The sequence below is a fragment of the Heloderma suspectum genome, chromosome 8 (assembly GCF_057233095.1).
Source record: "Heloderma suspectum isolate Gila_16-S chromosome 8, 16-S_ref, whole genome shotgun sequence".
Lineage (NCBI taxonomy): Eukaryota > Metazoa > Chordata > Lepidosauria > Squamata > Helodermatidae > Heloderma > Heloderma suspectum.
Window position 1 is genome coordinate 38,622,069 of NC_139465.1, and position 26,325 is coordinate 38,648,393.

Sequence of the window (26,325 nt, forward strand, 5' to 3'; positions counted from 1 at the left end):
AACATGGTTGAATACACAGGGGCTCAAAGTAGTTCTGCATTGTGTTTTCTGCCTCTTTCGTAGGGAGGGGGAGAATTTAGAAGAATTTTCAAATGGGAGTGGGGAGGCACGGGCTCCCTCTACCTTATTCAGTGTATGAGGCGGCTCAGGAGACCTCTGCCCACCTTTTTTGCTTTTAAAATGTCTCCCCCGCGCTCGCAGCATAATGGGGCTCTCGACAATTGGCTTCCAGCCCAGCAGCAGTTCCTGGAATGGCCAATGACACATGGCCACATGGCCATTCCCGGAACTGCTGCCGCTCAGTTGCTGCAAGCAGAACTGGGACTCATTTTAAAGCTCTGTGCAAGCAGGAATGGGAGCAGCACGAATGGGACTCGTTTGCAATGGGAGTCAGTTGCAAGTTTGTAAAACTTTCGAAATCTTCCTTTCCTGCTTGCAACATTAGAAACTCTTGTTTGCAGCATTAGAAACCAGCAGTTCCCATTTCCTCTATTTTTGCCTGCCAGGCAAGGCTGCAAATAAAGGGTATGATAGAGCATTTATATATATATATATATATATATATATATATATATATATATATATATATATGTATGTATGTATATGTGTGTGTGTGTGTGTGTGTGTGTGTGTTATACTAGGGCTGTGCACCGCTTCAGCCCGAGGCCTGAACTCTGAGCCGAAGCAGGCTGCTTCGGGTCACTTCGAGCCCCTTCTGAGGCGAAGCAAAGCTTCGGCACCCCTGACTCAGCTGTGCCGGCGCCTCCAGTTTCCTACCTGAGCCATCCTCCTCTTCCGCTGTCATCGTCGCTGCCTTCTCCTCGTCCTCCACCACCATCTTTGCTGCCATCTCTGCCTCTGCTGCCTTCTCCTCCGCTGCCATCATTGCTGCCGCCTCCTCCTGAGGCCTGGACATGCGGCGACTCTTCTTGCAGGGAGTCGCCCTTTTTAAAATGGCAACTTCCAGGAAGCTGCCATTTTAAAAATGGCGGCTCCCTTCAATAAGAGTCAGTGAGTTTCCAGGCCCCAGGAGCTGGTGGCAGTGATGGCGGCGGCAGCAGCAAAGCTGGAGAAGGTGGCGGCGAAGAGAAGGCAGCAGCGGAGGTGGCAGTGGCGTCGGAGGAGGAGGAGGCAGCAACGGAGGAGGAGGAGGTGGTGGGAAGGTAAGGGATTGCGCGGGGGCATTGGGGGGGACCCGAAGTGAGGTTCGGCATCTGCATCCTGCTTCGGTCAGGCTAAGCCGAATCGGGCCCACCTCTGAAGCCACGAAGCAGCTTCTGAGTTGGATTGGGGGGTCCCTGCACAGCCCTATGTTATACCTCTTTTCAAGAACTTCATGCGAAGACTCTTTTACGCACGCATGCACACACAGACAGACAGACAGACAGACAGACAAACACACACACTGCACTCCCCCTCCTCCCAACTCCAGTTGCAAACTACCCAAAGCAGACTCCCTGCTCAGGAGGGAAGCAGCAGCAGCTACCTCTCTGCCAGAGCAGGGGGAGCAAGGCGAGCAACACTGGCTACCTCTGGCCCACCCAATTCGAGCTTGCAAAACACTCTTCCCCACCAAGCAGCGAGGTGGTTGCAGGCAGCCATTTTGCTCCAAAGCAGGGAGAGAAGAGCCTTTTTAAGCACGGGGGCACCCGCTGACAGCCAGCACAGCCTGCGCTTGCAAAATACTCTTCTGACTCAGGAGGAAAGCGGCAGTAGGGATGGACGGATGCCCCGCACAGTGAGTTAGGGTCCTCACCCTGGACCTGACCGTGAGCACCGCAAGCGCCATTTTGCAGAATAAAACGGCGATCACGGATACGTGCACATCTAGTCTTTCGCAAAATGGGGCATGAATGGCCAATATATGCAAGATTAGAAGCTTAAATGGCCCGTTTATGCCTGTAATCTTGTGTATAGCGGCCATCCATGGTGCCATTTTGCATCACACCAGATGTGTGCATATTCGCAATCGCCATTTTCTTCTGCAAAATGGCGCTCGTGGCATGTGCAGACAGGTCCAGCAAGAGTGCATGTGGCTTGGCGAATGTGGTGGGTGGGACTCAAGCAGGGGCAGAGACTTGGTGGGTGCGGCTCAGGGGCATGGGTGGGGTCCAGACTCCTGGACTCATTCGGGTGCCGTGCCATTCATAAGTGGCAGCAACCGTCTCTCTGAGAGGAGACAGATGACACCTCAGGCTTCCAAAGCACTTTGCACTATTCCTGCTTGGTGTCAAGGGCTCCTTGGAGGCCTCTCTCAGTCTAATCCAGTAGCCAAGTCCAGACACAGACAAAGGGATTCCTTTCAAAGCTTTATTCTTCTTTTACAACTTAACAACTCTACCATTTGCAACTAGCTCTGAGCAGCACAGTACCTATGCCCTAAGTTGGAACAGTTGGTCCCCGTTTGAAAGGGAATTACTGGCAGACCCCTGAACTTAAGGACTAGGGAGAGTCCCTCCCCTTTTCCCTTGGATCCTCTGGGCGCAGCTGTTGTTTGCGCGCCAACCGGGCACTACACCTCCTTTCTGCGCCCTCCATTTGGTGCTGCTGTCTGCGTTGGCGTTGCGCGTCCATCAAGTCTGCTTCCCGCGCTCTGACACTCCCAGGACTGCTATCTAAGCTAGGAATGCCGGTGGGAGGAATCTCTGTCAGCTGTTGGCCCTGGGAAAGAGGAGCGTGCTCCTCTCCCAGGAGCGACTGCTCTTCCTCAGAATCAGAACTACTCTGGCATTCTATGGGCTCAGTGTCCACCCTGACACTTGGAAGGGAAGTGGCAGCAACCACTTCTCTCTGCCCAACAGGGGAGAGAAGGGACTTTACAAGCACAGGGTATACGTTAGGTGGAATGTAAAAGAAAGAAAAACACACACAGGCACCTCAGCCAGCTCCTAGTAGTAATGTAAGTGTCAAAGCCCCACACTGGAAAATTTCTCCGAAAATTCTAACACTTTCCCACAATTTTCATATCTGATTTCTTTTCGACCCTCCCTCCACTCAAATCGTCGGGGAGGGGGGAAAGTAGATTGAAAATTTTGGCACAGCCCTCATTCAAAGCCAGACAAAAGGCTTCTGCATTGTGAATGGACAAATCTGTCAGGTTCGTTTCCCCCCACATTCCGATTTTTAAAATCTTAAGTCCTTCCTGTTGTGTTTACAAAGAAATTTGCGAATTTTAGTAAATCCTTATTTAAATGCCCCCCAACCCCAATTCTCACCCATCCCTAGGTTCTCCTGTGTGTCATGCTGTTTACAAGTTCTACCTAGGACCGTTCAGACACGCAAACATGCAATGGCTGATTCCCCAGGTTTTGAAAATATAAACTCCAGCTGTTACTTGGAGATGAATCTGATGAAAATGATGATCTGGAGATCTCGAAACAATTGTGTGCGTTGTTGATTGGACCTAATAAAGGTATTGCCAGACTGTGGGTTTTGGAATTTTAGTTGAGCTGTTTATCTCCCAGGGAAATTTTTTCCAAAGAATCACAACTGATTCCTCTGTATTTGTTGCTAGTTAAAGACAGGGCAGCTGAGAAAGCAGATTAAATAAGTCACATGTTGCAGAGTTTTCACTTCTGGAATGGTTTCTTTTGCAGCAAAGTTCAAGGAACTGTTCTTAGAGGAATTAATCATGCCATACGTTTGTATGTTCCACAAACTCCATAGACAGTAGGGTACGGTGGTATCCCAGGACAGGAATGGAACCATTGGGTGGGGAAAAAGCTTCCCAGAAACACTACAAAACAGGCTGAGGACAGAAATGGGATCTTGCACTATGATCTAAAACACACTGTAGAGAAATATGATGCATTAATGTAGCGATACCCTGATTTATTTATTTATATTTGATTTTTACTCTGCCTTTCGACCAAGAAAATGGCACTCAAGGTGGCTTACAATCACAGGAACAAAAACATTTTAAAAATAAACAAGTGATTAATACAATAAAAAAACAAATGCATTAAAACCCAACTAAAAAAACAACCACAACAGAATAAAAACAGCACCCAATGCAACAGACCACCTTTCATGCCAAAGGCCTGCTTGAATAAAGACATCTTTGCCTGCAGGCAGAAGGAAAGCAGAGGGAACCAACCTAGCCTCCCTCAGCAAGGAGTTCCACAGCTTGGGAGTAGCCACCAAGAAGGCCCTTTCTCACATTGTAGGGATGTACGAAAGTCACTTACCTGAACCCGAAAGTTGATTCGCGGTGGGGGGGAGGCACTCCGTCCCTCCCCCCGAAATTCTGGCCAGGGGGGAGGCGCCCCGTCCCTCCCGCCCGAAATTCTGGCCAGGGGGGAGGCGTCCTGTCCCTCCGGCCGCGAATCCTGTCCTGCCAGGATGCAAATGGCAGCGGCCGTAGCCGCCGCCGTTTGCGTCCCTGCAGTCAGCCGTGATAGGCTACGTAAATGTTTACGTAGCCTATCACGGCTGAGTGGAAAAACAAAACAAAACCGGGCGTATGCAAATGGCGGGGCCCGTTGGCACCGCCATTTGCGTTCCTTATTTTGGCACGTGTAGTCTACGTAAACATTTTTTTTGTTTATATGTTTATATATGTTTTTGTTTATATGTTTTGTTTATATTTGTTTATATTATAAACAAATAAATGTTTACGTAGACTACACGTGCCAAAATAAGGAACACAAATGGCGGCGCTCATGGGCGCCGCCATTTGCGTACGCGCGGTTTTTTTCCCCCTTCACTCAGCCGTGATAGGCTACGTAAACATTTACGTAGCCTATCACGGTATTTTTTAAAAATCTAGCCATGATAGGCTACGTAAATCTTTACGTAGCCTATCACTTTTTTTTTTTAAACTTGGAAATGGCGCCGCCAGAGCCGCACTGCCATCAGGGACATTTGCACAAGGTAAGTCCCGTCCCGGGAAGGGGCGGGGGGGTGGCAGACCGTTTCTCCACCAATTTCGGGGGGCCGAATGCGCTGGCATTCAGCCTCCCCGAGATTCGTGGAAAAATTCTCTGACATCCCTATCACATTGCCACCAAACCAACCTCTGAATGTGGTGGTACGAAAAGAAGGGCTTCTCCTGAAGATCTTATAACCAATGCAGGTGAGTAAGGGGAGACATGACAGAGGTGGACAAAATTGTGCATGGTGCGGAGAAAGTGGATAGGGAGACATTTTTCTCCCTCTCTCATAATACTAGACCCTAATGGGGTCACCCCAGGAAGCTGATTGGTGGGAGATTCAGGACAGATCAAAGGGAGTCCTTCACACAGTGCATAGTTAAACTATGGAGTTTGCTACCACAGCACGTAGTGATGATGGTCACCAATTTGGATGGCTTTAAAAGGGAATTCCCCTTCATGGATCACTGCCTTGTTGTGGTGAAGGGGCTTGCCTAACTCACTAAAGCCATAAGCTATGCCGTGCAGGGCCACCCAAGATGGACAGGTCATGGCAGAGAGTTCTGACAAAATGTGGTCCACTGGAGAAGGAAATGGCAACCCACTCCAGTATTCTTGCCAAGAAAACCCCATGGAACGTATCACAAGGCTAAAAGAGATGACGCCGGAAGATGAGCCCTTCAGGTCGGAAGGTGTCCAATATACTACTGGGGAAGAGCAGAGGGTATTTCCAAGTAGTGCCAGAAAGAGTGAAGCGGCTGGACCAAAGCCGAAAGGACACTCAGCTCTGGATGTGTCTGGTGGTGAAAAGAAAATCCGATGCTGTAAAGAACAATATTGTTTAGGAACCTGGAATGTCAAATCAATGAATCAAGGTAAGCTGGAGGTGGTCAAACATGAGATGGCAAGATTGAACATTGACATCTTGGGAATCAGCAAACTAAAATGGACAAGCATGGGCGAATGTAATTCAGGTGACCATCATATCTACTACTGTGAGCAAGAATCCCTTAGAAGAAATGGAGTAGCACAGGGTGGGAAAAGCAGTACTGGGGTACAGTCTCAAAAACGATAGAATGATCTCAGTACGAATCCAAGGCAAACCATTCAACATCACAGTAATTCAAGTCTATGCCCCAACCACTGAGGCCGAAGAAGCTGAGGTTGATTGGTTCTATGAAGACCTACAACACCTTCTAGAACTAACACCAAAAAAAGATGTCCTTTTCATCATAGGGGATTGGAATGCTCAAGTAGGAAGTCAAGAAATCACTGGGATAACAGGCAAGCATGGCCTTGGTGTACAAAATGAAGCAGGATAAAGGCTAATAGAGTTTTGCCAAGAGAACACGCTGATCATAGCAAACATTCTTTTCCAACAGCACAAGAGGCGACTCTACACATGGACATCACCAGATGGTCAATATCGAAATCAGATTGATTATGTCCTTTGCAGCCAAAGATGGAGACGCTCTATACAGTCAGTAAAAACAAGACCTGGAGCTGGCTGTGGATCAGATCATGAGCTTCTTGTTGCAAAATTTCAGCTTAAATTGAAGAACGTAGGGAAAACCACTACACCATTCAGGTATGACCTAAATCATATCCCTTATGAATATACAGTGGAGGTGAGGAATAGATTTAAGGGATTAGACCTGATAGACAGAGTGCCTGAGGAACTATGGATGGAGGTCCATAACATTGTTCATGAGGCAGCAACTCAATCCATCCCAAAGAAAAAGAAATGCAAGAAAGCCAAGTGGCTGTCTAATGAGGCTTTACAAGTAGCTGAGGAAAGAAGAGAAGCGAAAAGCAAGGGAGAAAGAGGAAGATATATCCAACTGAATGCAGAGTTCCAGAGAATAGCAAGGAGAGACAAGAAGGCCTTCTTAAATGAACAATACAAAGAAATTGAGGAAAACATAGGGTTGGCGGAGAATTTATCCCCGAAACTTCGGGGGGCCGAGCGCCAACGTCTTCGGCCCCCCGAACAAGTTTCGGGGAGAAATCCTCCGAACCCCCCTGCCCCCCGCCCCCCCTGGGACGGGACTTACCTTTGCCGAATGTCCCTCCCGGCGGCGGGTCCGGCCGGCGGTTCGGCGGGTGTTCGAGCGGGGCGGGAGCGGCAGCCGGTCTTTCGACCGGCTGCCGCCACCGCCATTGCAATAAAAGAAAAAAAAAAAAGCCCCCTGATAGGCTACGTGACGATTAACGTAGCCTATCACGGCTAGATTTGCAAAGTCAGCCGTGATAGGCTACGTCAATCGTCAAGATTTACGTAGACTACGGCAAAAATAAGGGCAACGCTATTTGCGTTGCCCTTATTTTTGCCGTAGTCTACGTAAAGATTTACATAGACTACAGCGACCAAATAAGGAATGGGAATGGCGGCTCCCTATGGGGGCCGCCATTAGCGTACGTGCTTTTTTTTTTTTTTTAAAGTCACCCGTGATAGGCTACGTGACGATTAACGTAGCCTATCACGGCTGACTTTGCAAATCTAGCCGTGATAGGCTACGTTAATCATCACGTAGCCTATCAGGGGGCGTTTTTTTTTTTTTTTAACTTTCGCGTTCGCGGCCGGGCGAGGCGGGAAGCCTCCTCCCCGGCCTGAATTTCGGCCGGGGCGAGGCGGGAAGCCTCCCCCCCAGCCTGAATTTCGGCCGGGGCGAGACAGGAAGCCTCCCCCCCCGGCCTGAACTTCGTGGGGGGAGCAGCGAAGCGCCTCCCCCCCCCACGAACGTCCTTCAAGGACAGGTAAGGGACTTTCGTCCACCCCTAGGAAAACAACAGAATGGGAAAGACTAGAGATCTCTTCAAGAAAGTCAGAGATATCAAGTGAATGTTTTGTGCAAAGATGGGCATGATAAAAGACAAAGAAGGCAGGGACCTAACAGAAGCAGATGAGATTAAGAAGAGGTGGAAAGAATACACAGAAGAACTATACAGGAAAGATCTGAATGTCCCTGATAGCCATGATAGTGTGGCCACTGAACTTGAGCCCGACATCCTAGAGAGTGAAGTCAAGTGGGCCTTAGGAAGCATTACTAACAACAAAGCTAGCGGAGATGACAGTATTCCAGCTGAGCTATTTAAAATCCTAAAGGATGATGCTGTTAAAGTGCTGCACTCAATATGCCAACAAATTTGGAACACTCAACAGTGGCCACAAGTCAGGAAAAGGTCAGTTTACATTCCAATTCCAAAGAAGGGCAACGTCAAAGAGTGTTCAAACTACCGTACAATTGCGCTCATTTCACATGCCAGCAAGGTTATGCTCAAAATCCTACAACCTAGGCTTCAGCATTATGTGAACCGAGAACTACCGGAAGTACAAGCTGGGTTTCGAAGAGGCAGAGGAACTAGAGATCAAATTGCCAACATTCGCTGGATCATGGAGAAAGCAAGAGAATTCCAGAAAAACGTCTATTTCTGCTCCATTGACAACGCTAAAGCCTTTGATTGTGTGGATCACAACACACTGTGGCAAATTCTTAAAGGGATGGGAGTACCAGACCACCTTACCTGTCTCCTGAGAAACCTGTACGAGGGCCAAGAAGCAACAGTAAGAACCAGACATGGAACAACCGATTGGTTCAAAATTGGGAAAGGAGTACGACAAGGCTGCATATTGTCGCCCTGCTTATTTAACTTATATGCAGAGTACATCATGAGAAACGCTGGGTTGGATGAATCAGAGGTCGGAATTAAGATTGCCGGGAGAATTATCAACAACCTCAGATATGCAGACGATACCACCCTAATGGCAGAAAGCGAAGAGGATCTCAAGAGCCTCTTGTTGAGGGTGAAAGTGGAGAGTGCAAAAGCTGGTTTGAAACTCAACATTAAAAAAACGAAGATCATGGCATTTGGCCCCATCACTTCCTGGCATATAGAAGGGGACGAAATGGAAGCAGTGACAGATTTTATTTTCTTGGCCTCCAAGATCACCGCAGATGGTGACTGTAGCCATGAAATTAAAAGACGCTTGCTCCTTGGGAGGAAAGCTATGGCAAACCTAGACAGCGTAGTAAGAAGCAGAGACATCACCTTGCCAACAAAGGTCTGTATAATCAAAACTATGGTTTTAGCAACGTATGGCTGTGAGAACTGGACTATAAGGAAGGCTGAGCGCTGAAGAATTGATGCTTTCCAACTGTGGAGCTGGAGAAGACTCTTACGAGTCCCCTGGACTTCAAGGAGGTCAAATCAGTCCATCCTAAAGGAAATCATCCCTGACTGCTCATTGGAAGGGCAGATACTGAAGCTGAAGCTCAAATATTTTGGCCACCTAATGCGAAGAGAAAAGTCACTGGAAAAGACCCTGATGATGGGAAAGATGCTGTGCAAAAGGAGAAGGGGACGGCAGAGGATGAGATGGCTAGATAGCATCACGGATGCAATGAATATGAACTTGAGCACACTCTGGGAGAGAGCGGAGGACAGGAAGGCCTGACGTGCTATGGTCCATGGGGTCACGAAGAGTCGGCCACAACTTAACGACTTAACAACAAAAGGGAATTAGACAACTTCATGGAGGAGATGGCTATCAGTGGCTCCTCGTCCTGATGGATATTTGCTACCTCTGGTATCAGAGGCAGTATGCCTATATACACCAGTTGCTGGGGAACATGGGCAGGAGGGTGCTGTTGAGCTCATGTCCTACTTGTGGGTTTCCTGTGGGTAGCTGGTTGGCCACTGTGAGAACAGAATGCTGGACTAGATGGACTCTTGGTTTGATCCAGCATGGTTCTTCTAATGTTCTTATATAGGAGAAGGTGGTCTTTAAGGTAGCCTAGTCTCAAGTCGTATAGGGCTTCATGGGTCAAAACCAGCACTTTGAATTCTGCCCAGAAACTGACCAGTAGCCAGTGAAGCTGCTGTAACAAGGGAGTCTTGTGCTTCCTGTAAACAGCCCTGGTCAACAGTCTGGCCACTGCATCCTGGACCAGCTGAAATTTCTGAATAGTTTTTGAAGGCAGCCCCACATAGAGCGCATTGCAGCAGTCCAAACAGGATGTAACTATGGCATGCACCACTGTGGCTAGATCAGACACCTCTAAGAATGGGTGCTGTTGATGCAAAGATGCTTGTGGCCGCTGCCAACACCTGGGCACTTCAGCAGTACTTGGGCGCTCTTTACTTTCTCTGGATTGCACCCAGACATGACTTGACTGTGTGGTAAGATGAAGATCTGGAATCAAGTAGCATATCCCACCAGTGGTACAGTTGGGCCTGGATCTTGGGGCCAAACACCAGGACCCTGCAGCCCTAGAGAGCAGCAGGTGATCAGGGTAGAAGAAGCAAACTCTACTTTATTCCTGTAGTCATGATGGCGCTATGATTTAAGTGGGTTTAAGAGGCAAAACTGCACATGCACAGAGTATTTTTTAAAACCAGGGTTGGCAAACAGTTTGTGTTGCTATTTTAACATATCAGGAATGCAGAAGCAGTTGTGAAGCATGGAATGGTGGTTGGGGTGTGAAGAGAAATGTTAGTTGTGTGCTTCTGGGTCCAGAATCTAAAATTATCTAGCTGCCCCATTTGTCCTCCCTGGAATCTCTGGGGCTATTACAGAAAAGACCCTGCACTTATGCTGTGTGGTGTGTCCACTTCAGTACTGTAAATCCTTACTTCATTTTGGGGCGGGTGTGTGTGTGGTGTAGGGAACAGAAAATACCCTGCCCTCCCTGGTTCTGGCCCCTCACCTTGAGATTTTCCCCTGGAGTTCCTGAGAAGGAGACCAAAATCAGATTCCGAACCCTAATAACCAGGCAACCCTAGTTTAAAAATTACTTCTAGTACCACCGTAGTTGAAAAGATGCATCTTAGATTTATGCCTGTATCCTTTTACCTGGTCCCCCCCCCAAAAAAAAACACTTTTGGGGTTTTATTATCTTACCACCACTCACCCATTATGTGAATTGACAGTGTTCAATAGACCTTATTCCAAAGTACGTGTACATAAAGATTTCAGCCACTAAACCCCAACCTTCTCAGAAAGAAAAGGTACGGAAGATGAAACACTAGAGAGAAACACATTCCCCCCATGCCTTTTTCAGTGCTTTACAACTGCTCATGTGCCAGAGCAATCAAATAAAAATGGCGCAACCCTGATGAATAAAAAAGAAAGACTGACCATGTGCAGTTTTGCATTTATATGCTCACTTAACTCATCAAGGCACCATATCATGACCAGAGGATTAATGGGGTTTCTGTTGCCCTGATGCTAAAAGCATTTACCTGGGAATAAACACCATGTTGTTGTAGAAAGGGATAATATATATTTAAAATAAGGATTTGAGCAGCAGGAGCATTGGTGGCTCCTCAAAAGATTGGGGGTTCGAGCCTATTTCATTTTTTATCCCACTCTTCCCCTGAGGAGTTCAAAGGGTAGAAGAACTAATCTCAAAATGGTGGCATGCGAAGGACACAATTGTTCTTACCTCCTGCACCCTATGGAACCATACACCTCCCCAGCGCAAATCCACTGGACTTACTGCTGATCCGCAATTCTAAAATTTAAATTGTTCTAAGAGCTTCTTTGATGCCTGGTCAGAGACAACTAACCAGCCAGTTAATACTACCATTTTACAGATAAAGGACACTGAGTCTGGCATCACCAAGCAACAATATCACCAGTTATCTTTTATTTATTTAGGTTTTTATTTATTCAAAGCATTTTTATCTCATTCATCAGTCCAAAGGCTCCAGGAGTGGATTACAAGAATCAATAATTAAGACAGTCCCTGTCCCCAGGCTCACAATCTAAAAAGACACAGGACACAAGGGAAAGGGACTCGGGGGGGTGTGGGGGAGAGAAACATGATGGTGATTCAGTTGTCCAGATGGATGCAAAGACACTGATTCTGGAACCAGCTGTACTCAAGTTTGCATGGCTTCTATTGTCCTCCTAGGTGGGCCTTTCTTTGCTGGCCAGCTGTCCCCCCCCCTTCTTTTCTGCAGTTTTTCTTCTCCTTTTAAGTCCCAGCTTAATTTGGGTTTTCCCCCCACATCCGCTTAGGGCAAGATGTTTTCTCAGACACCCTTCTGGTGGCAGCTGAGGGAGGGAAAGGCCTCCTTGGAACTAGGTACCCCAACCGAGTTGTCTTCGCCTGTCTCTTCAGGGCTACATGTTTCCTCAGAAAGATTACTATTACTTTTCTCTCCAGTTTCCAAAGGGGGGCGGGGAGGGGAAGGAAAGGTGCTGCTGCTCTAATTTCCTTTAGCCAAGTGTTAGCATCCATGGAAAGGAAGACTGAACAGGCAGGCAGGGAGGCAGAGACCTGAGAAGGTATCACCATAACACCCTTCCTGCAGGGGAATTGAGAGGAAAGAGGCAAGAGAGCCTAGCAGGAACTGGGTGATTGTTACCCCCACCTCCTCAGCATGTGCAGAGTGTTTTTGCCTCAGCATTTGGTAACCACAACACAAAGAATGCCAGCGGGTGGCTGTTTGTGCTTATCTAAGAACACTGCTCTAAAAGCAGAAGTCTGAGAGATGGAGTGGAGGCAAAGGCAAAGATGGTGAAAAAAGAGTGCACAAGAATACAGTTAGGGCTGAAGTCCTATATGCACATTTACTTGACAGCAATCGAACAATTCTATTGCATGTTTACTCAGAATTAAGTCCTACTGAGCTCAATGACGCTTACTCACTGGTATGTACAGCAGCCTTATCCAACCTGGTGCTCTCCAGATGTTTTGGACAACAATGCCCATGTTTCCTGACCATTGGCTATGTTGGCTGGAGCTGGTGGCAGTTGTAGTCCAAAACATTTGCAAAGCACCAGGTTGGGGACAGCTGGTGTATAGGGAGGGTGCTGTTGCACTCATGTCCTGCTTGCGGGTTTCCCACAGGCAGCTGGTTGGCCACTGTGTGAACAGAATGCTGGATTAGAGGGACCCTTGGTCTGATCTAGCATGACCCTTCTTATGTTCTTATAGGATGGCAGCCCCAATGAACTAAGCAAGACTGACTTCTGAGTAAAAATGCACAAGATTAGGGTGACACAGGGGTGGAGGAAAATGGGGGTGGGAGGAATCAGAGACAAAATTAAGCCAGAAAAGAAGAGTGTGTGTGAAAGACAGGAAGGGAAAGGAAAGGTTCCTCCTGTGCAAGCGCCGGGTCATTACTGACCCCTAGAGGGACGCCGCTTACGCAGCCATTTTCATGGCTGACTATAGCGGGGTGGTTTGCCATTGCCTTCCCCAGTCGTGACTACCTTTCCCCCCAGCAAGCTGGGTCCTCATTTTACCGACCTTGGAAGGATGGAAGGCTGAGTTGACCTGAGCCGGCTACCTGGGACCCAGCTTCCGCTGGGATGGAACTCAGGTCGTGGGGGGAGTTTCGGTTGCAATACTGCCGCCTACCACTCTGCGCCACACAAGGCTCAGGAAGGGAAAACCAGTGGTATATTTTGAAGAGTAGGTGCTCATCATGACAACTGCCTTGAAGGAGAGTCCAAAATTACAGGCAGATGTGTTGATCAATAGCTGGATGCGTCCGATCTCGTAAGCTAAGCAGGGTCAGCCCTAGTTAGTACTTGGATGAGAGACCGACCACCTGGGAATCAGGCTTCCTGCACTGAGCAGGGGTTGGACTTGATGGTCTTGTGGGCCCCTTCCAATTCTATGATTCTGATTCTAAACCAGTTCTAGTAGTTTAAAACTGCTAGGAGCAGGACTTCTGTAAAGCGAATGGATCTCAAGGTGCAAGCCTATGCAAGCTTAGGAATAAATAAATAAATAACTCCTACAAATTCCCAGCATTCCCTACCCAGTATGGCTGGCTGGGGAATGCTGGGAGTTGTGGGGCTTTTTTCCTGTCTAAACATGCATAGGCTTGCACCTTTGTTCATTCCAGACCAAGACATCCCCCCCCCCCCCACACCCACTTTGCATTAGGACAAGGAATAATATATTGTTCCTGGGCAAATTCATTCCCTTCAGCTGCTGTGAGGATTGCAGCTAAGCTCGGAAGGAAACAGGGAAATCTGAGGACTGGGGTGGGGGGGGCAGTAGCTGGAGCCCTGGGTCCAAGACACCCCTGCGGAAAAGGGGGCCGGTACACAAGGTCCACAGAACACTGAAGCGAACGCAGAAGCGAGGAGCGCAAGAGCGCGCCGCCCGCGCACGGGAGAGGGGGGCTGGAGCGAATCGATTCGCGATTGGTCTCGCTTGGCCCGTCTTCTCCTCTGTTTTGCTGCTGCTGCTGCTGCTGCTGCTGCTCCTCCTTTTCCAATCGACGTGCCGGCTCTCAGCCTCCCGCACTCGCAGGGAGCGGGGTGAACGGAGGGGCCGCGCCGGGACACCGCCTTCCGTCTCTGATTGGCCGCTCGGGCGGCGGCGAGAAGCGGATTGGCCAGCCGCCTCCCGTTTATATAGGCCCGGCGGCAGGGCGCGCAGCACTTTCGGACGGGCTCCGGCCGCCGCGGGCGTGGCGCCTGGGCAGGGCGGCGGAGAAGCGGTCGGCCCTGAGGGGAGGTTCCGCCGTCGCTCGCGCCGGGGAAGCGGAAGCGCCGGCAGGGCATGTGCTGAGGCGATGGTGGCGCCGGCCGGCCCGAGGCGGAAGAAGCGGCTCGCCCCGCCGCTGGCCCCGCTCCTCCTGGCCCTGCTGTGCTCGCCTCAGGGCGCCGGATGCCTGCCTCGGGGGCGCCCCCCAGCCGCCGGCAGGTTCCCCGGCCCCCCGGTCCTGCTGGGTAAGGGGCCGCTGGTGGCGGCGAGGGTGAGACGTGGCGGGAGGGCGCCTGTGCCCGGGGGGGGGGAGGCCCGGGGGGGGGCAAGGCGGAGGTGTGGGGTGGGGGCTCCGGAAAGGTGACCGCACCAGCCCCCTCACGGTTTTTACGGGCTGCTACAGAGATACTGGGGGTGGGGGGGGGGCTGAGGGTCAACATGCCGGGTGTTGTGGTAACCTTTCCGGAGCCCCTCCCCCACACAACAGCCCCCTCCCAAAAAGTCACCGGCGTTTTCACCCTCAGCCCCCCGCCCCCACCCCCAGTGTATCTGTAGCAGCCCATAAAAACCGTGAGGGGGCTGGTGCGGTCACCTTTCCGGAGCCACTTCCCCACACATCAGCCCCCTTATGGTTTTTATGGGCAGTTTCAAAGATTGGGGGGGGGGGGCTGAGGGTGAAGATGTTAGTGACTTTTTGGGAGGGGGGGTCTTGTGTGGGGAGGGGGGGTCTAGAGAGGTTACCACATGGTTTCTATGGGCTGTTACAGAGATATGGCTGGAGGAGGGTTGAGGGTGGAAATGCCCGTGACTATTTTGGAGGGGGGTGCTGTGTGGGGAGGGTTTCTGGAAAGGTCAGCCCCCTCATGGTTTTTATGGGCAGTTGCGGAGATGGGGGGGGCTGAGGGTGAAGATGTTGGTGACTTTTTGGGAGGGGGGTCTTGTGTGGGGAGGGGGGTCTAGAAAGGTTATCACACCACCTCCCTCATGGTTTTTATGGGCTGTTACGGAGATATTGGGGGGGGGGGACATGCTGAGGGTGAAAACGTTGGTGAGGTTTTTTGGGTGGGAGTGTTGTGTGCGGAGAGGCCCCTGTAAACCACACCAGCCACCCCATGGTTTTTGTAGGCTTTTTCAGAGATATGCGGTGGCGGGGGGTGTTTGTGGGTGAAAATGTTGGTGAATTTTTTGTGGGGGAAAGTTGGGTGATAGTGTGGGGAAGGGGCTCTGTAAGGCTTACCACACCAAGCCCCCCATGGTTATTAACATCTCCCTGTCTGTCTCCGTCATGTGTATAGCTCCTAACTTTTAGATTAGAAAAGGTTTAGCTTGTAAGCCTTTGGGCAGGGATTGTCTTGTTTAATTGATTATATGTGTGCAGCTCTGGGAGCTTATTTGGGTGGGGTGTGGCATAATGCTAATAAGAATGCTAATAACAGTAACTAGGAAAGCCGCTTAAGGAACATAAACAGCTACTACAAATTAGTCAGGTGCCACCCCTTCCAGGTTTTCAGCACTTGCTGAAACCATACTTTTTCCCGATAAGCATTCCCAAGAAAATAATCTTGTCTTTGGTTTACTGTAATATACAGTTATGATCTTCTGTGGTATATTTTGTACATCACTTAGACATTTCTCTTAATTTAAGTGATTCATAAATATCATTGAATAAATAAGAGTCCTGTCTCTCACCTGGTAGGCTAACAAATTTATTTACGGGTGAAGTGTTGGTGGACCAGAGGACTCGGAGCAGGGAGTGTGGCTGAAACACCCTGGATCTTTTTCGTTCCTTGGTAAAACAGCCCTGAGATAATCTCTGACATTTCCAGGGTGGAAGACATAGCTCAGTGGTATAACACCTGCTGTTCATGAAGAAGATCTTGGGTTCAAGCTCTGACATCTCCAGGAAGGCCTGGGAAAGACTCCTGAGGCCCTGAAGAGCTGCTACTGGTGTGTGGGGAATACTGGGCTAGATAGACCAATGTTCTGGCTTGGTGGAAGGCAGCTTCCTGTGTTCTTATGGGATGGGTTGTGGCTCAGTTGCTTTCATGAAGTCCCAGTTTCAATCCCTGGCTTCTCTGGTAGGGTTGGAAAAGAGCCCTGTCTGAAATTCTGTAGAGCCAGCTACAATGTAAGCTGCCAATCTGTAAACACTGAGCTGTAGGGGCCAGTGCTCTGACTTGGTATGAAGCAGCTTCTTCTGTTTCTTGCTGCAACAAAAAACGCAATGAACCCTACAGCAGTGTGAAGTTTAACATGGTGTTTGTTTATTGTATTTTTAAACTGCCCAGTAACCAAAGTTCTCTGGGTGATGTAATTTAAAAGCATAATTACACAGAGCAGGCTGTATGGAGGGGGATGAGAGGGAGAGCAGGGCCATTCCATCAGCCCTGCTAAAAGAATCCCCCCCTTCCCTCCCTATTCTTTTTTCCTTGTGTGTCATGTCTTTTTAGATAGTAAGGCTGCAAGCGGGGACTGTCTAGTTTGATTGATCATATGTAAGCTGCTCTGGGAGTGGCATAAAATACTTAAAACAAATAATACAAATACTAAAACACAACAAACACACACCACAGCAGAATAAAATCAAGATAAAACCAGCAGCAAAGGATAAAATTATTCCAGCACATAAATCCAAATTAAAACTCGCAGAATAAAGTGCTGGAAACAGTATTGGCAGAAGTTTTTCTGGACCTGAGTGTCCACTGCTTCACAAGCCAAGCGGATTGACATTTGAATTAGTCCCAGAAAGTCAGCAAATGAGTATGGCTGAAGCACTTAGAACTCTTAGCTGCTGTGGATAGTTGAACTTGCAAATCTTTCAGTGTAATAGCCATGTTTGCTACCACAAAAACAAGAGTCTTGTGGCACCTTAAGGATTAGCGTTTGTTGTGGTAGAAGTTCTTGTGGGGCACAGTCCACTTTTGTCAGATGCATGAGTTGTTGTCCTCAGGTGTGTGTGTATACATATGGGTACAGAGGTTTCTGTGTTTAAATAATGGGACCCAAACATGTGAAATGCAAGGAGTAGCAGTAGGTTTGACACTTGATTGTAAGGGCTGATCTGTGTGGTCAGAAGAGTCCTGTATGCATTTTGGCATTAAAATGTCAACCCTATTAACCTTCCTTGGCCTTTTGGTTCCACTGTTCACATAGTGTGCACGCAGCAGTTACCAGGTGGCAGACTTCCTTAAACAGTACATTGCTTTTCAGTCAACATAGCTTCAAGCTAGGGGTGAGTAGTCTGAGGTTATACAGCTGCCCCTTCCTCCCTTCTGTGAGGCAGCCTCCTTGCAGGGAATTGGAGTGGCTAGACCCTCCCTCAGTGAGCTATAGGGGTGCCCCATGGAAAGGGCTGTGCCCCATGGAAAGGGCTGTGCCCCATGGAAAGGGCTGTGCCCCATGGAAAGGGCTGTGCCCCATGGAAAGGGCTGTGCCCCGGGGTGCCAACAGGCATGGCTTCACTCAGGCAGAGTGGGCACAATGCATCTGATTCTGACAGCTGCATAAGTCTGCTTGAAGGCTTCGCACTATCAAACTAAGGGCCATTCTACCCTGTGCAAAGCCAGGTCTCTTTGCTAGTAATTATATTGTAATATAGATCAAAGGTATTTAATATTTAATTAACACACCTTTAACTTCTTTGACTGAACGGTTAGAAAGGGTGGATCCCTACTGTATGAGTGTGTGGAGGATTTTAATCCATGTTGGGTTTAGAATGAGTGGTGGTTACTTTTGAATGATGCAGAATGCAAATCTGGGATTCTGTGGTTTTGTGTGGTTGTATGTGGATGGTGATAGAGAACCTAAGGGAGGGATTTGGGGTTTTGTGTTTGTGAGTTTGCTAGAAAAGGGAGCCTGCAACAGCCATGCTGGCTGGAAGGACTCAAAAGTGTGTGTGGATGGTGAGTCTTCTGAGCCTTTGTCATAGGATGCCAGTTGTGTAAGGCAGGCATGGACAACTTTGGGGGCTAGTATCAGTTCCCTAGAGGGCGCACCCCAGTGCCATATGTGTACTCACCCACACTCATACACATAAACACACACTACTTTTCCCAGTCCCAGAAACCTAGATCATGATCACTGGGAGGAGGGTGAGTTAAAGCCTCTTCTTCCTCCCAGTGATTATGATCCAAGTCACTGGGATTGGTGCGGGGAGGCTTCAACCTCACTCACCCCAATTGCAGCAACTTGGATCATGATCACTGGGAGGAGAAAGTGGCTTTAATCTCCCTCTCCTTCCAACTACTGTGGCCTGCTCCCACCAGCTCACCAAAGAGCTGATTGGAGGGCTGCCAGGAGCCTAATTTTAGCACGACACAGGGTGCGTGGGGATGACTTTCCTTGTGTACCCACTGTAGCTGGGGTGGTAGCATGCACAGTGGGGAGAAATTGGGGTGGCAGGGTGCTGCAGTGGGGGCTGTGTGTTGCCTGCGGGCTGTGTGTTGCCTGCGGGCTGTGTGTTGCCTGCGGGCTGTGTGTTGCCTGCGGGCTGTGTGTTGCCCGCCCCAGTTTAAGGAATTGGAGCAGAGAAGATGGAAATTGCATGCTCTTTTAGTCTCTGGCCTCCATGAATTGGAAAGGCTACTGTGAAAATGCAGTGGAAACAAAATAGGAAAGCTTTGAGGTTCTCTAGGAAGAAAGCTTGTCAGCTAAGGTTTAAAGGACTTGGAGTCTGGAAGTTCTCTGAAAGTCAGAGGAATCTGTTGGGAGATGTAGGTCAGCTTAGGAGGTGGGGCTGGAGGAGGATAATTGAGCTTGAATGGGATTGGGGTATCAAGTGGTTTTACACAGCTACGTGGCAGTGAAAGATTGAAAGAGCTGACCTGTAGAACGGTAGACTTGAGCCTTGGAACCAGGTAATCTGGAGAGAGGAGGTCAGGCAAGAATGATTAAGGGGAGGATAGTATTTAGTGGCACTGAGAAATTTCTAAAATTGGGTATTGCTGAAGTATTTGCCTTCAGGAACCTGAAAGAAAGATGGGCCATGTGGAATGCACTGAGTGATCTGAGTTCTGATCAGGTGAATGCAGAGTTTTCTTCATTCCATTTGTCTTTTTTAAATTGGCATAGATTTGGATCCTAGATTATTGGTGTGGGGATCCATACGGAGTGAGAATATTTCTGAGTTGGTGAAAGCTTTGAGGATCTGTCTTGTCTAGGTTGGTGGTTGGCTTCTGCAGGCCTGCCAATATTTCCATATTCTGACTAGTGGAGTTAAATTGATACAAAAATCTCATCTCTGTAATACCACGTCAGTGTTCAAGAAGCTTAATTTAGGCCGTGTGATGTCCACTGATTCCTCCAAACTCTGTCACAGCTGTTCAGAACAATCATAAATCCAGGTTTTATTTATAGAAGTCGGAAATATGTCCATGAAAGCATATACTGTTTAATTTCGGGTTGGAAAAAAATTATTTCCTTATCACTCAGAATTTTCCATTAGTATGTTGGCTGCATGTAGGTTTCTGACCCCCTCCAAACTGAATATGATTTTATTGATTTTGTTCAGTCGTTAAGTCGTGTCCGACTCCTCGTGACCCCATGGACCATAGCACTCCAGGCCTTCCTGTCCTCCACTCTCTCCCGGAGTGTGCTCAAGTCCATATTCGTTGCATCGGTGATGCTATCTAGCCATCTCATCCTCTGCCGTCCCCTTCTTCTTTTGCCTTCAGTCTTTCCCAGCATCAGGGTCTTTTCCAGTGACTTTTCTCTTTGCATTAGGTGGCCAAAATATTTGAGCTTCTGCTTCCAGTGAGCAGTCAGGGTTGGTTTCCTTTAGGATTGACTGATCTGACCTCTTTGCAGTCCAGGAAACTTGTAAGTTTTCTCCAGCACCACAGTTCGAAGGCATCAATTCTTCGGCGCTCAGCCTTCCTTATAGTCCAGCTCTCACAGCCATACATTGCTACTGGGGAAACCATAGCTTTGATTAGATGGACCTTTGTTGGCAAGGTGATGTCTCTGCTTCTTACTATGCTGTCTAGGTTTGCCATAGCTTTCCTCCCCAGGAGCAAGCGTCTTTTAATTTCATGGCTACAGTCACCGTCTGCGGTGATCTTGGAGCCCAAGAAAGTAAAATCTGTCACTGCTTCCATTTCTTCCCCTTCTATATGCCAGGAAGTGATGGGGCCAGATGCCATGATCTTGGTTTTTTTAATGTTGAGTTTCAAACCAGCTTTTGCACTCTCTTCTTTCACCCTCAACAAGAGGCTCTTTAGATCCTCTTCGCTTTCTGCCATTAGGGTGGTATCGTCCGTGTATCTGAGGTTGTTGATAATTCTCCCGGCAGTTTTAATTCCGACCTGTGATTCATCCAACCCGGCATTTCTCATGATGTACTCTGCATATAAATTAAATAAGCAGGGCGACAATATGCAGCCTTGTCGTACTCCTTTCCCAATTTTGAACCATTCGGTTGTTCCATGTCTGGTTCTTACTGTTGCTTCTTGACCCTCATACAGGTTTCTCAGGAGACAGGTAAGGTGGTCTGGTACTCCCATCTCTTTAAGACTTTGCCACAGTTTGTTGTGATCCACACAATCAAAGGCTTTAGCATAGTCAATGGAGTAGAAATAGACGTCTTTCTGGAATTCTCTTGCTTTCTCCATGATCCAGCGAATGTTGGCGATTTGATCTCTAGTTCCTCTGCCTCTTCGAAACCCAGCTTGTACTTCCGGTAGTTCTCAGTTCACATACTGCTGAAGCCTAGCTTGTAGGATTTTGAGCAAAACCTTGCTGGCATGTGAAATGAGCGCAATTGTACAGTAGTTCGAACACTCTTTGGCATTGCCCTTCTTTGGAATTGGAATGTAAACTGACCTTTTCCAGTCTTGTGGCCACTGTTGAGTGTTCCAAATTTGTTGGCATATTGAGTGCAGCACTTCAACAGCATCATCTTTTAGGATCTTAAATAGCTCAGCTGGAATACTGTCATCTTTGCTACTAATGCTTCCTGAGGCCCACTTGACTTCATTCCCTAGCATGTCCGGCTCAAGTTCAGTGACCGCACTGTCATGGCTATCAGGGACATTCAGATCTTTCCTGTAGAGTTCTTCTGTGTATTCTTTCCACCTCTTCTTAATCTCATCTGCTTCTGTTAGGTCCCTGCCTTCTTTGTCCTTTATCACGCCCATCTTTGCACAAAACGTTCCCTTGAGATCTCCGGTTTTCTTGAAGAGATCTCTAGTCTTTCCCATTCTATTGTTTTCCTCGATTTCTTTGCATTGTTCATTTAAGAAGGCCTTCTTGTCTCTCCTTGCTATTCTCTGGAACTCTGCATTCAGTTGGATATATCTTCCTCTTTCTCCCTTGCTTTTCACTTCCCTTCTTTCCTCAGCTACTTGTAAAGTCTCATCGGACAGCCACTTTGCTTTCTTGCCTTTCTTTTTCTTTGGGATGGATTGAGTTGCTGCCTCCTGAACAGTGTTACGGACCTCTGTCCATAGTTCCTCAGGCACTCTGTCTATCAGGTCTAATCCCTGAAATCTATTCCTCACCTCCACTGTATATTCATAAGGGATATGATTGAGGTCATACCTGAATGGTGTAGTGGTTTTCCCTACGTTCTTCAATTTAAGCTGAAATTTTGCAAGAAGCAGCTCATGATCTGAGCCACAGTCGGCTCCAGGTCTTGTTTTTACTGACTGTATGGAGCTTCTCCATCTTTGACTGCAAAGGACATAATCAGTCTGATTTCGATATTGACCATCTGGTGATGTCCATGTGTACAGTCGCCTCTTGTGCTGTTGGAAAAGAGTGTTTGCTATGATCAGCGTGTTCTCTTGGCAAAACTCTATTAGCCTTTGTCCTGCTTCATTTTGTACACCAAGGCCATGCTTGCCTGTTATTCTGGTGATTTCTTGACTTCCTACTTTAGCATTCCAATCCCCTATGATGAAAAGGACATCTTTTTTTGGTGTTAGTTCTAGATGGTGTTGTAGGTCTTCATAAAACCGATCAACCTCAGCTTCTACGGCCTCAGTGGTTGGGGCATAGACTTGAATTATTGTGATGTTGAATGGTTTGCCTTGGATTCGTACTGAGATCATTCTATCATTTTTGAGATTGTACCCCAGTACTGCTTTTCCCAGGGCCGCGGTGGCTTAGTGGTTAAGACGCTGAACTGCAGACCGGAAGGTCGGCAGGTCAGCAGTTCAAGACCGAGTGCTGCGTGACGGAGTAAGCTCCCGTCTTCGGTCCCAGCTCCTGCCAACCTAGCAGTTCGAAAGCAAGAAATTGCAAGTAGATAAATAGGTACCGCTTCAGCGGGAAAGGTAACAGCGTTCCGTGCACCTCGGTGTTCAGTCATGCCGGCCACATGACCACGGAAGTGTCTTCGGACAGCGCTGGCTCTTCGGCTTAGAAACGGGGATGAGCACCGCACCCTAGAGTCGGACACGACTGGTTGGGGACACCTTTACCTTTACCTTTTTACTGCTTTTCCCACCCTGTGCTACTCCATTTCTTCTAAGGGATTCTTGCTCACAGTAGTAGATATAATGGTCACTGAATTAAATTCGCCCATGCTTGTCCATTGTAGTTCGCTGATTCCCAAGATGTCGATGTTCAATCTTGCCATCTCATGTTTGACCACCTCCAGCTTACCTTGATTCATTGATCTGACATTCCAGGTTCCTAAACAATATTGTTCTTTACAGCACTGGATTTTCTTTTCACCACCAGACACATTCAGAGCTGAGTGTCCTTTTGGTTTTGGCCCAGCCGCTTCACTCTTTCTGGCACTACTTGGAAATTCCCTCTGCTCTTCCCCAGTAGTACATTGGACACCTTCCGACCTGAGGGGCTCATCTTCCGGCGTCATCTCATTTAGCCTTGTGATACGTTCCATGGGGTTTTCTTGGCAAGAATAGTGGAGTGGGTTGCCATTTCCTTCTCCAGTGGACCACATTTTGTCAGAACTCTCCGCCATGACCTGTCCGTCTTGGGTGGCCCTGCACGCCATAGCTTATGGCTTTAGTGAGTTAGGCAAGCCCCTTCGCCACAACAAGGCAGTGATCCATGAAGAGGGATTTTATTGATAGTAATTCTGTAATTTGCAGAACAGAATGACTCTGAAATGTAGGTAGATTTCCATCTCGGTGGTAAAATTAATCAAACAGGTATATTACATCACAGAACAAATTTTAGGAAAAATAATTCTTTGGCTAATTACAGTGCAATGGTTTAAAGTCAGACTGGTTATTGCTGTGTTACTGGCAAGGAGGCTGTTCAGTTATCTTTTAATATATCAGCATTTGTTTTTAAAGTATGTATTGCACCAAGAGGCTGATTAACTGAATTAAAATGAAGAAATTAATACACACCTGTGAATTGCTGAGGTAATGAAAGTGAAAATAATTTACATACATGTCCGCTTTTATAGAGGTGAGCTATTCCCCAGTTCTCCTTTCTTATTGTTTAGCCTCTGTAGAAAACAAATATGCTTTGGCATTTAATCCAGGGCAGTGATCTACGGAGATAAAGCAGTTGGTGAAGTATGTGCTGATCCAATATCAGGCTACAGCCATATGAGAAGTAAATGAGGTTAGTTAAGTCATGTCCTAGAAACAGATGCTCACTATGGAGCTGTAATTCTGTGTCTAATCAGTCCATTAATGGGTAAGCAGATGGAAATGTTAACATGTTTATTTGAAGATCCAAAATGAATCTCATGCTGATCCTCTGTCCATGGGAGCATGCATTTCCTGACTCTACCACAATTGGACAGAAACCACATATTTTGCGTGTGTGTATCAAGAGGATAGGGACCAAAGGGATCCTATGGCTGTTCAATCTCCGATGCTCTACAGGGAAAGTGGAGGTAGAGGTTCAATATGCTAACAACCAAAACTAGTAGGTGTATAGCCTCCGTAACCATTATAAGTGATGATTGGGTTTAGGATATAGATCTGGAGTTTAGCTTAGTTGTATGCTACTAAGTTTGGAATCGATAATTTAAAGGATTATTGTAACATTTATTGGCAACTCATAGCTACTGTTTCTTGGAGCACTGTCAAATGTGAGTTTATTTTCAGCATTTTCTTGAACAACAGATTACGGTGTTGGTGTGTGGTCATGTATCTTAATGGGATCTTGGAAATAATACTTAAGTGTTTTTATTGACACCTGAAATTATCCTGGAGTATTATAACTTTTGGTTTCATTTAATATTTGATGCTACTATATGTGTAGTTGGGAGAGGGTCTTATATGTATCAATTAAGGATGGAAAACTAATGAACCACTTAAAGCTAACAACAATCTTGTTAGTAATGTTTCTTAAGTTGCTTAAGTTGGAACTTTATGGGGCTTGTTTCTAAGTAGATATGTATAGGGTTACATGGTAAACTTCTATACCACCTATATTGTATTCTCCCTACAGATGTTATGCTGGGGGTTTCCAGTCTGTACTTTGCCTGCAGAAGTTATAGTGGAAGTTTCTAAATCTTTAAGTACTGAATCAAGACAAATGAAAATTGACAGACTGAGGGCCAAAGATTTTTGAAAGACTGGTTTCTTCACCATATGCTACTTTGCTGTTGTGGTTTTCTTTGGTTATTAGACACTTTCCTGGGTGCTGAGTGGTAGTCTTATAAAGCATGATATGTAGCAGTGGTTTTTAGAAGGTTGTAAAACAAATTTTAATTCTATGTATACTCCCTCCTTATCCCTTATAACTTAAGTGTCATGTCTTAAACTTAGATTGTAAGCCACAGGGTGAGGACTGTCTTGCTACTTGACTGCTGTGGGAGCTGTTTTGGCTAAAGGGTGGGGTATAAATGCTGTCATAAATAGACTTTCTATGCTCGGAGAACCCTGTTCACATCAACTTGTCTGCCAAGGAATGTTTACAAATTACAGATGGCTCTGTGTCACATTGTAGTGCTCATACTTAGTCCGTGAAGGGCACTGGCTCAATCTCATCTGTTGCCCTGTGTGAACTAAGACTTCACCCTAGAATAGCTGTCTTCAGTTCTGGGACCAGTGCTCATATTATGGGGGGAATGGTAGGGGCCCTTAAGGAAATCCACAAGCCATTAATTGAGTCTCCCAAGTAACTAAAGGGGCTATCACAAAAAGTTCCCCTGTAACGTGAGTACTACTTGAGACCCGCTTTTAACACTTGGCTTACAACTTAGGACCCAATTCTAATTAATGTACTATATCCCATTTTCCTGTCTTGTTTTTCTCAGGGCATCTCTTCTTCCGCATAGGCATACTGTGGTATAGTGTATAGTATAAATCCCTCTCTAAGGAACCTTAGGACTTGTAGAACTTTCAGGCATGATGGTTGTGATAGTAATCTCCTAACAGAAAGTTCTCAACATTGCTGCCAAACTGCAGTTCTAAAGCTTTACAAAAACAAATTGCGTCACTGGTTAGGCCACAACAAACTAGTTCAAGAACAAAACACCCATCACTCCTCTGTAATTTGAAGTATGGAGCTGAAGATCAGTAGGGATGCACAGCCTCTTTCAGAATATATTGTCTGCCATTACTGATTTCTCATTTAAGAATCACAGATGAGCTTCCAAGGAATCCAAGTGTTCCGTGGAACACATTGAAAACCATGAATCTGTACTAAATAATGGTAGTGGTATCACCTCTTTTCCATATTAAATAACATTGCTCTTCTGACTTGCATACACATGCTGAAAGGGATGCTCCTTTTTGTGTTTTCAGTTTCCTTGTCTGTTTTCAGCCCAGTGGGTTCACAGGAATTACAACTGTAAAATATTTTTCTTGATAAAGAGAGCTACTGCCTGTTTAGACAGTTAAAATTGATGTAGGTAAAGTTTTAAGTGTCTTAGAGCAAACGTCGCCTCTGATATTGCTGGATCTAATTGGGCACTGTGAAAGAGTTAACTGTATAAGCTAAAGTGGTGTTGCAGTTATAAACACCAGCAAGGAGGGGACAGCCAGCTGGGCCAGGGAGGTTATTAATATCTCCTTGAGAGAGAGGGAGTGGCCCCATGCTGTCTGAAGGAGGTGGTGGCGAGA

The 26,325-nt window shown here is 47.2% G+C and overlaps 1 protein-coding gene across 1 annotated transcript in view; it reads left to right on the forward strand.

Annotated features, from left to right (window-relative positions):
- Nucleotides 1-9,936: 9,936 nt before the first annotated feature.
- PLA2G15 (phospholipase A2 group XV) overlaps nucleotides 9,937-26,325 on the forward strand; it is a 50,231-nt gene continuing 33,842 nt past the window's right edge. The window contains exons 1-2 of the mRNA XM_084812894.1: nucleotides 9,937-10,052; nucleotides 13,931-14,571. Coding sequence (XP_084669020.1) covers nucleotides 9,937-10,052; nucleotides 13,931-14,571 — 757 coding nt within the window. The remainder of the gene's footprint in view (nucleotides 10,053-13,930; nucleotides 14,572-26,325) is intronic.